The sequence below is a fragment of the Zingiber officinale genome, chromosome 1B, assembly GCF_018446385.1.
Source record: "Zingiber officinale cultivar Zhangliang chromosome 1B, Zo_v1.1, whole genome shotgun sequence".
Lineage (NCBI taxonomy): Eukaryota > Viridiplantae > Streptophyta > Magnoliopsida > Zingiberales > Zingiberaceae > Zingiber > Zingiber officinale.
Window position 1 is genome coordinate 59,254,603 of NC_055986.1, and position 12,237 is coordinate 59,266,839.

A 12,237-nucleotide genomic window follows, 5' to 3' on the forward strand; every position below is an offset into this window, starting at 1 on the left:
AATATATTGCTTGTCAAATTTTAAATTTTTTATTAGAAGTCCCTTTCAGCCAATTTGCAGAGTCGTGTCAGGAAAGGGAAGATTACAGAGGAGAAGTATGAGAAAACCCTCTCATTACTCACGGGTGTACTGGATTATGGAAGTTTCAAAGATGTGGATTTGGTCATTGAAGTATGGCAAAATTTTCAACTCTATTAATGTTTATTTAGATGTTAGAAACAAAGTCAGATTAGGTTTTAGTCAGGTTGAGGGATTTGACTACGATGAAACCTCTACCCCGGTCGTCATATTTGAATCAATTAGAATGTTATTAAAGCTATACGGCCTATAAAACTTTCAAATTGTATCAAATGGATGTTAAACAACCTTTCTAAATGCATTGATTAAGGAAAAGGTATATGGAGGTCAACCTCTAGGGTTTGAAAACCTGGAATACCCTAATTATGTGTTTAAACTAAAGAAAGCCCTTTATGACGTATAACAAGCTCCTAGAGCGTGGTATGAGAGGTTGACCACATACTTAGTCTCAAAAAACTTCAAACAAGGTCAAGTAGACCCAACCCTATTTGTCAAAACAGTCAATCAAGATTTCTTTATAGCTTAAATCTATGTAGATAATATAATATTTGGGTCAACTAATTTAAAACTTCTACAAGAATTCATAATATTGATGGAACAAGAATTCGAAATGAGTCTAGTAAGACAACCAACATTCTTTTTAGGTTTACAAATCAAACAAACAAATGAAGGAACTTACGTTGATCAACAAAAATATACACTTGAATTACTTAAGAAATTTGACATGGAAAACTCAAAAGAAATTAAAACTCCAATGTCCACCACATAATCCTACATAATGATCCAAATGAAAAACATATAGACCTCAAATATTACAGAAGCACCATAGGATGCCTACTATACCTAACTGCCAGTCGATTTGATATTCTATTTGTAGTTAGTATGTGTGCAAGGTACCAAACATGTTCCAATGAGTCACACTTAGCCAATATTAAAAGAATTTTTAGATAGTTAAAAGGAACTTCCAACGTAGGTATGTGGTACCCTAGAACGACTAATTTTGAACTTATAGAGTTTTCTGACTCAGATTATGCCGGCTGCAAATTAGACAGAAAAAGTACAAGTGGTGGTTGCCAATTACTTGGCCCATCACTTGTAGCTGGTTTAGTAGAAAGCAACATTGTGTCACTTTATCTACTACTAAGGCGGAATATATAGCAATAGGAGAATGCGTTGCACAACTATTATGGATGATGCACATCCTAAAAGATTTCAATCTAAACCTTAAAAATACAAAAGTACTAATTGATAATGTTAGTTTAATCAACTTATCAAAAAATCCAGTACATCATTCAAGAACTAAACGCATCGAAATCAAACATCACTTCATCAGGATCATGTAACTACAGGTGATATTGAACTCAATTACATTGCGTCCAAATCAAATTTAGTTGACATATTTACCAAACCTCTCCCTGAAAGTGAATTTAGTAAATTACGTCGGCAATTAGGAATATGTTTCATAGAATAGGTCAAATAAATTCTTAAAATAATTTAAAAATTCTAAGGAAAAATCTTTTCTTTTCTTATCTTAAAACTACCATTTTCTTAAATTTTCAAAATTGATTTTAGCTTGAGCCTAGGTCAACCCCATAGAAAGCATGTTCTTATAGATCTAGGATTTAAGCATCTCACAAACACATTAGGTTTACCTTGATTGCGTATTCATAAACTTAGAACGATGTGAGATGCGTAGGCAGATTGCCTGGGCTTAAGATACTTATATTAGTGCATCAACATAATCTGAGCGTAAAATACCAAACACTGATCAAGTTAAGTGATCCATTTTTAGTCAAACACTAACTGGATGCATTTACTTAACTTGACTAACCAAATGAAAACTACTATCATCTAGTAGTCAATTAGTAACTAGTGGTTAGACATTTAAGAACGTTTTTTTAAAATATTTTTATATTAGGTCCTGGGGAGATAATTTAAAACCATTTTAAAACCTATTTTGAAAAGTTCTTGTTAACGTGTTTTCAATTTTCTTATATCCTACAAATCAATTGTGCTTGAAAAATATTTTAAAAATATTTTTGGTTTAAAACTTTTTCTAAGCATTTCAAAACTATTTCTAAGTTAAACATACTTCGAAAATATTTTTTAAAGCATTTCAAGTTAAAACATTCAAACTCCCGATTTTGAAAAAGATTATTGCTTACCTAACCAAAGATTTTTTTAAAAAAAAAAATTAAAATGAGTTGTCAAATCTAGCTTTATAAATTTAGCTATCTTGAAAGCTACTTTACAAAGTATTTTTCAAAACAAATTAATTGTCTTTGGTTACAGTTACTACTCCCTCCAATTAACCTGCAAATTTTGAAATTGACAAACTTGATCTTCCGTGCTTAATTTGCAAGACTCACTTTTTGTAACTTGCCTACTTTCTCTGTGCAATTTTTTTTGATGAATGCTAAAGGGGAGGTTAAGAGTTTAAGTTAGAAAATCAAAGAAAATAAGAATAAATTAACCCTAAAATGATCAAGAGAATGAAACGAAACTAACTTAGATTATTCTTTTGTTATTTTTCATATATGTTTTTGCATATCTTTTCATAACTTTAACCCAAGCCGTCATTGTATCAAAAAGGAGATTGTTGGTGTAGTTTGCACTAACTGTCTAACTCAGGTTTTGATGAATGACAAGTGAGTTAAGTTGGGTGTTTTTGTGATTTGATTACTTTACCAAGTGTGTAGGAATTGATGGTCTGTAGGACCGGACACCAAGCAGAAATCCAGCTAGGTCTATGAGACCAGATAGTTTGTGCGAAGTCTAGATAGGTCAACAGGCCGATCGGATATCTGGCGAGAAGATCGGTTGGGTCCGTGGGACTGGACAACCGGCAGAAGTCCATTTTGGGTCTACGGACCGGATAGTTGGCATGAAGACCTGGTGGGTTAAGAGGCTAGTCAACCAACAACAAATTGGTAAGTAAAGGTAAGTGGAGGAGAGTGACTAAGTGAGGACGCGTTTCGGTTGAGGGACAGTAAGCGTCGATCCAAGTTAGGTCCATTTTGGATCCTTAATTTGAGACCTTAACTAGTTCCTGGTCTTGGGAGCTAATTATTATTCCTTATTATCACTGTGTTTGCAGGTTAGATGTTTTAGATTTGGACTAACACAACTTGCAGGGAAAAAGAAGCAAAAAGTCTTCGGATGAACAGTACCCGAAGGCGCCTTCAAACATTGGAAGGCGCCTTCATACTTTCATGGAAGACGCCTTCAATGGCTTGAGGCGCCTTCCTAGGGATAAATTTTGGACCCCGTTGCAGATAAGGCATAGTGAAGTCAGGATCAGATTTACCATGTTGAAGGCACCTTCAATGGAAGGCGCCTTCCATGCCCTTTATAAGGCCCCTTTATAAGGCAGTCTCGACCAAACATCAACCAACAACTACTATACGAGCTACTACGCGTCTATTCGAGGTTCCGACTTCTTCGACTTCTTGCTGCGAAACTGCTGCGAAACTGCTGCGCCCGACAACTGTTCCGAGGACTTCCGATCGTAGCCTGTAGATCGACATTGACACTCGTGCTCTCTCGATTTGATCCTGACGTGTCGGTAACAAAGTCATTTTTTCCGTACTTAATTTCTGTAAACGGAAAGTGTAGTCTAGTTACATTTTTCTCGATCTTTTTGTACTCGATCTCTTCTTCCGGAGGTATCGAAAGAGGTTTTTTTTAGTAGATTATCTATTGATAGGTCCGCGGGACTTGAGTCTTGAAGTAGGAATCGTCGAAGGCTCTGAACCAAGTAAACCGTTTGTGTTCGTATTGTTTTTCATTTGTCTATTCTCTTATTCCGCTGCATTCGTATTTTGATTTGAAAATCGAAAAGAACGAGATTTTCAAACCGCATGATTCACCCCCTTCTCACGTGCGACTCGATCCAACACTTTGATGTTACAGTTACGTAGAAATATGGAATATATTCATTTGATGTATATTCATTACAATAATGCATCTTTGGTCGCAAACACTAGGTTGCCGCAGTAGCTGCGATTTTTTGTTTAATTTTTATTATTTCTGTCGTTTTCTTTTAATTTTTAATTTTAAATTGAAAAAATTTCTTTTAAACAGTGATTCCTTTCTCCATTAATTTGTAGGATCGATGACGTGCAAAGGGAGGGGGAGATAGCACGCATGGCTAATTCATTCGTTTCGGAAAACTCAGAATAACGCAGCGGAATAAAGAAAAGAAACAAACACAATCGCTAACAGGTTTCTTTTATTTGGTTCGGAGCATGTGACGACTCCTACTCCGAGGCCCGCGATCGTTGATCGCTTACGTTGGGCAAACCACTATAAGCTCGAGAAATCTTTACAAGAAGAACAAGTACAATTGCAATGTTAAACTAAGTTACCGACAATACAAAGATGATGGAAAGGTTCGTCGATTGTCAGTGTAGCAGTTGAGCGTTGTTGAAGTGTTTCAGAGCATCACACAGGAGCGCAAGTAGTCTGATTTTTGGTGTTCTGAAGTGTTGGCCGAGACCTCTTTTTATAGCCTCTTCAAACCTAATCTAGATCCTCTGATCTCGAGATCAAGTTTTGACTCGACTCGGATCGGTCGATCGATCCCATGATTCGGTCGATCGAACCTACTGAACCCGCTCGTCCTTCCGTCCAGATGCCGTCTCTCCGAATAGAGCCTTCATTCGGTCGATCGATCCCGCTGTTAGGTCGACCGATCAACTGATGATCTTTGCCTCATTCGATCCGATCAACCTGGCTCGAATGAGTCTCTGTCTATCCTCAGTTTGGTCGATCAATCCCGAGGCTCAGTCGACCGAATCTTTGGTCAACACTTTACCGAGAGTTGGAATTCTGATGCTTTGTACTTAGGTTCGGTTGACTGATCCAGACATTCGGTCGACCGATCAAGACTAAGTTCAACCCTGCAAAACTGTTAGTTTCCTGCAAAATAGAGTTAGACAAAATAACAAATACTATATAAATCAATAACTTGATAGCCTTCGGACTGTCCGGTTCTGATTTCGGATTTCCTCCAGAAACCCTAGGTCGAACCAACGCCTATTGTTTCCTCACCGGAGAATGTGCCCTCACCTACGCCTCTCAGGAGAAGTTACATGTTGCCAGACCGGTCCTTCAGACCGACTGGACTTTTCCTCAGCACTCGAGACTTCAGGTCTTCATGCTGGACGCCCGCTCTACGACCCGTTCAGACTTCCACATGGTCCGCGACCACCAGGGTTTTCATCTAGAGTCTCTGACTCTAGGATTTTGCCTAAAGCGCTCGACCCGCCAAGACTTTCTGCCTAGGGTTACCACCCCTTAGGACCCAGGGATACCACCCCCTAGGGTTTTCCATCTACCTAACCACAGCTAGGACTTTCCATCACCTAGGGTTACCGCCCCCTAGGACCTAGGGTTACCACCTCTAGGGTTTTCCACCTGCCTGGAATCCATTAGGACTTTCTTAGGACTTTCATGCAAGCTCAATCAACCTTGTTAGATCAAAAGATAACTTAATTTTGGACCCTTTGACATAATCAAAATTCAGGTTCGATCGTTTGGTGCTTCCTGCACCAAGATAATTTTCTTTTCTTCTTAATTTTTTTTCCTCTTTCATCCATTAATTTTTTTCCTTATTAATCCCTCTTTCATTTATTTATTTTTTCCCTTCATTTGTACAAGAGTAAAGAAAGAGAAATATACCTGTTAAGGATGATTATTTTTTTTTATCTGTCCACAGGATAAACATAGAGAAAAAAAAACCTTTAAGGAGGTGAGCAACAAATTATTAAGGAAGATAAAATATTAAATATAATATAATTTCTAACTTCATAAAATATACTACTAATAAATCAAATTATTTTATATATAAATTTAGTTTAATTTTAAACGGATCAAAATAAATTTAATTTAAACCTACTTGATCGTGCCATGTCTACTTTGAACACTTTAGTTAATGTCTACTTTGAACACTTTAGTTAATTCTAAATCGACTTTTATTCAATAAGCATCAAATATTTCATAAGATAATATCAAAATTTAAATTCAACATTCAGCATCTCATATATGACTCGATAACAAACATTTATAACAATCAAATATTTATAAAAATATAAATTGAAACTAGGACTTGAAATTTTAAACCTTGGATCTGTTTGGTGATGTTGGCTTCAACTCTATGAAGAAGCCTATTTATGGGTACCTTTTTTAGATTTCATGGAGCCATCTGTCACGTAATACATTATTCATATAAAATTAGGTCAATGGTTGAACTTTTGAAAGGTTTAATTCTTAACAAAGCATCATCATTTACTATGGTTTTCTTATGTAAGAACTGTGTAGTATATTGATTTTATTCAGAACTGTTCCTCTTATACTGACATGGAAAGAAGCCATACTTCCGTTTTTAATGATGGTTAGTTGATTTTTTTTGTTCTTCAGGAACACAGCGCCTTCCGCGCCTTGTGGGACTTACCAAAGCACTTGAAATTATTTTGGTACAATCAGTTTTGTCTCCTTAACTCTCTTTTTGGAGGTCTTTCGGCATATGACTATGTCCATCTCTTGCAGTTATCCAAGTCCGTGAAAGGAGAGGAAGCATACAAGATAGGTCTGGTTGATGCTCTCTCATCATCTGATGAATTGTTGAAGACAGCTCGCTACTGGGCTTTGGAAATTGCTGAGTGTAGAAAACCATGGATCAAGAGTCTTTATAAAACTGATAAATTAGAATCCCTTGGAGATGCTAGGGAAATTCTAAAGTTTGCAAGAGCTCAGGCTCAAAAGCAGGCTGCCAATCTCCTACACCCTTTGGTTTGTATTGATGTGATTGAAGAGGGCATAGTTTCTGGTCCTCGTGCTGGATTGTGGAAGGTAAACCAATTTCACTTGTACCATAGTAGAATATAGTTGGATGGATGCATCTCAAGTAGTTTCTAATGACAATTAACTTTTCTTATTGCAGGAAGTCCACTCCTTTCAAACACTTGTTCGATCTGACACGTGCAAGAGTTTAGTTCATGTGTTCTTCGCACTACGTGCAACATCAAAGGTTTAAATACTAGTTCCATAGCCTTTCTCTTGCCTCTACTTTGGCATAGTTCGTTGTTCCCATAACTGTTAATTTTCGATAGGAATTCATGCTGAAGCTTTTCCAATGAGTAGTTCAAGTTTTTAATAACATAGGATCTTGCTTAGAGAACAAATTGCCACTTCCAAAATGACTGAAAGTCAATTATATGATCATATAGATGGAGTTTGAATGTGTCTTTGTTTTTCTACATGCCTTTTTTGCAGAACCAATGATGAAAATCACACATAGAAAGAACGCTTTAAGGGAAATGTTATTAAAACAAAAAGATAAATTACATTTAGTTTCAAGGACCTAGTTTTTAATTGGTTTATATAACTCATAAGAACATTTATACTCAATTGCATTCCCTTTTTACTAACAAAAGGTGTCTGGTTTAGCTACTAGATTTAGATATATCATCATTGCCGGGGTTTTTGATGAATTCTTTTGCCTGTAAATACCTTGTGAATTGAAGTGGGTACTACTAATTGAACATGGAAATTGTGTATTGTTCACTTGCATCGGGATGATATAACAATGTTTGTTTTTGAGTCATGCAGAATGATGTTTATAACTTTATATCATATATTGTTTATGTTCAGTCATTGAATGCGCAAATTAGATATATCATTTTCGTTTTATCCTCTAAACTGTTTCCTAAGGACCAAGCTATTAAAAGGTAGATCCAAGCGGTAGGCAAATGACCCATTGCTTAGCCACTAGGGAGTAGGCCTGCCTAGAAGCTTGACAATAAAATAATTATAGAAATATCTTAAAATAAAAATGATTGTCCTGCGTGCGCTTCTTAAGTATAACTGCAAAACAAGACCAATAACAAGTTTTCATCGAACAGTTAACAGAAAAATTACATTACCAAACAAAGTTGCTAAGTAGCCTTAAACAAAATCTAGATTTCTTGAAAACATCTCAGGACTCTCTACTCAAGCTTTCTCAATTAAACAAATCTAATATAGAACCCAGAAAATTATTAATATACCTAAAGGAGCTACTTACAATTTAATCAAACACAACTAACAGAAGAATTCAAAAGAATACATCTGACGCTTGAAGAAATCAAATATAAATGAACAAATTAAACTTTGAAAATACTTACTATGAAGAAAAAGGGTAGCCCGGTGCACAAAGCTCCCGTTAGGCGGGGTCCCGGGAAGGATCCATTGTACGCAGCCTTACCATGTTTTTTTGCAAGAGGCTGTTTCCAGAATTCGAACCCGTGAAGTCATTGGACAAGGAGCCTTAGAATTTTCCAAACAATTCTCAAAAACACAAGAAAACAGTTATAACAACCTTGAAGTCACTGGACAAGGAGATCAAGTATTAATCCAACAGAACGATACAATATTAGCCTTACTAACATCACATAATTACATTAATAGAAAACAAATTGTTAAACCTAGAGACCCAATTACAAAAGACAACTAAGGCTACAGAGTGACAAGAAAGTATAAAAAATCTGACAAGAGATCTAAGTAAATTATCCAGAGGAACTATAATCTCAAAAAGCAACCTAAAACTTATTCATTCTTAACCTACAATGAGTTTGACAAGAACACAAACTGACCTTTTACAGGCACCTCTTAAACAATGTGAGGACAGACCAAAAAAAACACAACTTCTTGGCTAGATAGCATTATAACTAAAGGAAGAAATAGTACCTCAACAAATACATATCAATTAGTAGACTTAATAGATATGGAAAATAATTTAGAAATTTTTTCTAATGAACAATTAAATACAATGAATCCAAGAAGATTATATAACCAAGGAAGATTATCTTTTTCCACATCACTTTACAGATATCATAGGATTCAACCACTACATTTACCAGATGGAGGGAAGAGAGATTAACCATTATGACAGATGAGCAAAAATACTTTTACAAAGAAGATATAATTATATCCATCTAGGATTACTAGTGTTTTGACTTATAGGATTAACGAGAAAAAGAATAAGAACAAAAGTCTTTTTAGTCTTATATGACTACAAATTTTCAGATACTGAAAAAACAATCATAGGACTTATTGAGGTAGACATGAATAACAATCTTGGCATTACATACTTCTGTTCCAATTTTAACATGACAATTGCAGATTTTGTAAAACATATTAAAATCAAAATTCAAGCCAAAGGTTATGGAAATTTCCTACAACATAACCTTCAGATTGATATCATTTTCTTAGGAAAGACAATGACACAAATCAATAATAGTTTTAAAGTACAAATTAATACTATTATTAAAGCTTTGACTTCGAGAGGCATATCCTTCTAGAACCCAGAACAAACACTCATACCTGCAGAATCTATCATGTATAAAAATACACACGGAAAGATGATAATAAGATTTAATGACTACCAACCTTCTACCTTACAAAATACAAATGAGGAAGAAGAAGAAAACTTTAACTTAATGAATATTGAAACTATACCTACTAACAAACAATTTAATGACTACCAACCTTCTACTTTACAAAATACAAATGAGGAAAAAGGAAGGAGAAAACTTTACCTTAATGAATATCAAAAATATACCTACTAACAAAGAACAAGAAGATCAAGGATTTTATAATGATTTAGATGAATACATATATAACCTAGCTGACCTCACAACCTATAAAACATTAGACGAATTAATAGAATTTGAACATCTTGAAAAATAACAGCAAAGACTAAATCAAGACCGGGAACTTTATTATGATGATGAGCAAAATATCATTGCCAGAAAACAACTCCAAAATCTTATGAATTCAGCATAATCAACCGGGACCTCTAGGACACCCTTAAATGTACCCCCTGTAGCAGTACGATATCATGAAAGTTTCATGGGAGCAAGAGATTATGGCTAAGGCCATCCGCCTAGAACAGGAATTGCTCCATACACAAACAACAATCCATTATTTAGAACTATAGGAAAAAGAAAACCACTAGAAATTACTTATTTTGGGAAAAATTCAGTGTTATTAAATATAGCTGAATGTGATGACCCTCAAATGTATGACACGTATTTAGAACAATGGATTGTATTAGTCCAAAGGGACTATCAAGCTAAACATGAACTAGACATTGAATCAGGCGAAGCAATGATACGCATAGGAGAAAACTATTTAGGAGATGTAGCTAGAGTGGCATGGGAAGCTTATAACAAATTTCCCGAAGAAATTGCTAGAATGACAGCCTAAGGAAATAACATCCTAAATTTTTGCTACACGATCCATAGATTATTAACAACAAAAGATGATAATACAGATTAGACTTAAGACAAAGAGAAGCAATGAGAGATCTGGAACAACTTCAGCTATTTAGTTAGAATTGAATCAAATCATGTTGTAACGACTTTGTAGCCTTAATAGCAATCTCAGGCAATTATTGTAACCTAGAATTGGGAGAAAGACTATTTAGTAAATTATCAGGAGAATTGGGAAAAGAAATTCATAAAGCCTAGGCTGATATAAAAGTCCCACCACAATATAATAATATAGGAGGACGGATCCAACATATTATAGTAGTATTAAAAGAAAAATGTACTTACATTCAAATACAGAAATAACTTAAAAATCAACACTATGATTTTTTAGTCAAATTTATACACCACAACAATACGGTCTTAATCAACAAAGATACTATAAGAGACGAGGGAAACAACCTATGAGAACTATACAGTCAAAACATAAAGAAAAATCAAAGAAAAAGTACTTTGCAAGAAAAAGTAGAAAAAAGAAACCATACTTAAACACGGATAAACATATAAACATGTAAGAAAATTTAAACCTAAGAAGACATTTGCTAATACAATTACATGTTTTGCTTGCCATGCACCAAGATATCTATCTTCAACATATCTTACAAAGAAAAACCTTTATACCTAGGAAGCTCAACTAGTTACTTGTACAAACTTGGACCTAGTCGAAATACAATCAGATGTTTCGGCTACTTCTTCCATCTATTCAATTGTCTCCTTTGAAGAGATAGAGGAAGTACCCTCTTCCTCTGACTATACTTTAATAAATTCCTTGCTACCAAGTCTACGAAGACTAGTAGATAAATATGGACTTAATACAAGAAGACCTTGAGAATTTGGAAGAACAATGGGAAGAGATATGCTTACCAAATGTAGACATGATGTTACAACAAGGGCTTTCCTCCCAGCATATACCCGATTCCCACTCAGACTGCTCCAATCAGTGGACATTAAAAACAGGAACCACAAACATCCCCTGTTTTATATGTAGCTATTATCCTTCTTTAGACAAACGAGGAACTTGTTCTCTTTGTAGAAAACAATGTTGCAATCTTTGCCTAGACAATCATTATGGTATTCATATCCCAGTCATAACCACTCAAGGGCCCCATAAGCTTCTTATTGAAACAAGGATTGCGGTCCTAGAGACAAAACTAAATCAAATCGAAGCATAACTTAAGCAACTTCGCCCATCAAGTCCACCTGCCCTTGATAAGGGTAAAGGAATCACTTTTCAAGAGCCATCACAACAGTTAGACATGGTGTTTATAAAAACTCCAAGTATCTATAATACTAGTTGCACTATGGACATCACAGTTCGTTGTCTTGTCAACATCCACGACCATGAATTTATATTACATGCTTTTCTTAACAGTGGAGCTACCAACTCTACTATCGATGAAACAACCCTTTTATCAACATTACCTGCCACATTTATTAAAACTACTACTCATCCTTTGGTTAGTACACAATTTGATGGTAAAACATTCACTAGTACAAAGTCTGTCACCAATGTCCATCTTCGTTTTTATACCAATTGTGATACTTTCAGTCCTCTTTCCCTCTCCAAACTATGGATGAAACCCCTCTTACACTCTAATATCCATCTTATTCTTGGCCTCAACTTTCTGGTTCAATCCGATCGTGGCCTTCTCCTTACCAAAGATTATGCCCTTTTTCTTTCTACTTATATCCTCTCCCCTATTGTCTTTGACTATCCTTCCACTATACGTATAGGATGATACCCCTCCGTCCAATCTTCCTGCTCCTTGTGCACCTCCTCCTATTAAGGTCGTACCCATGCCTACATCTTTAGTCCAAGAATAAGAAACTCAACGTAATACCACAAACT

The 12,237-nt window shown here is 35.4% G+C and overlaps 1 protein-coding gene across 1 annotated transcript in view; it reads left to right on the forward strand.

The window, feature by feature from the left end:
* Positions 1 to 12,237, forward strand: part of LOC121967422 (glyoxysomal fatty acid beta-oxidation multifunctional protein MFP-a-like) — a 75,894-nt gene that overhangs the window by 25,529 nt on the left and 38,128 nt on the right. Inside the window, exon 11 of the mRNA XM_042517634.1 lies at positions 50 to 171. Within this exon, the coding sequence (XP_042373568.1) occupies positions 50 to 171 (122 nt within the window). The remainder of the gene's footprint in view (positions 1 to 49; positions 172 to 12,237) is intronic.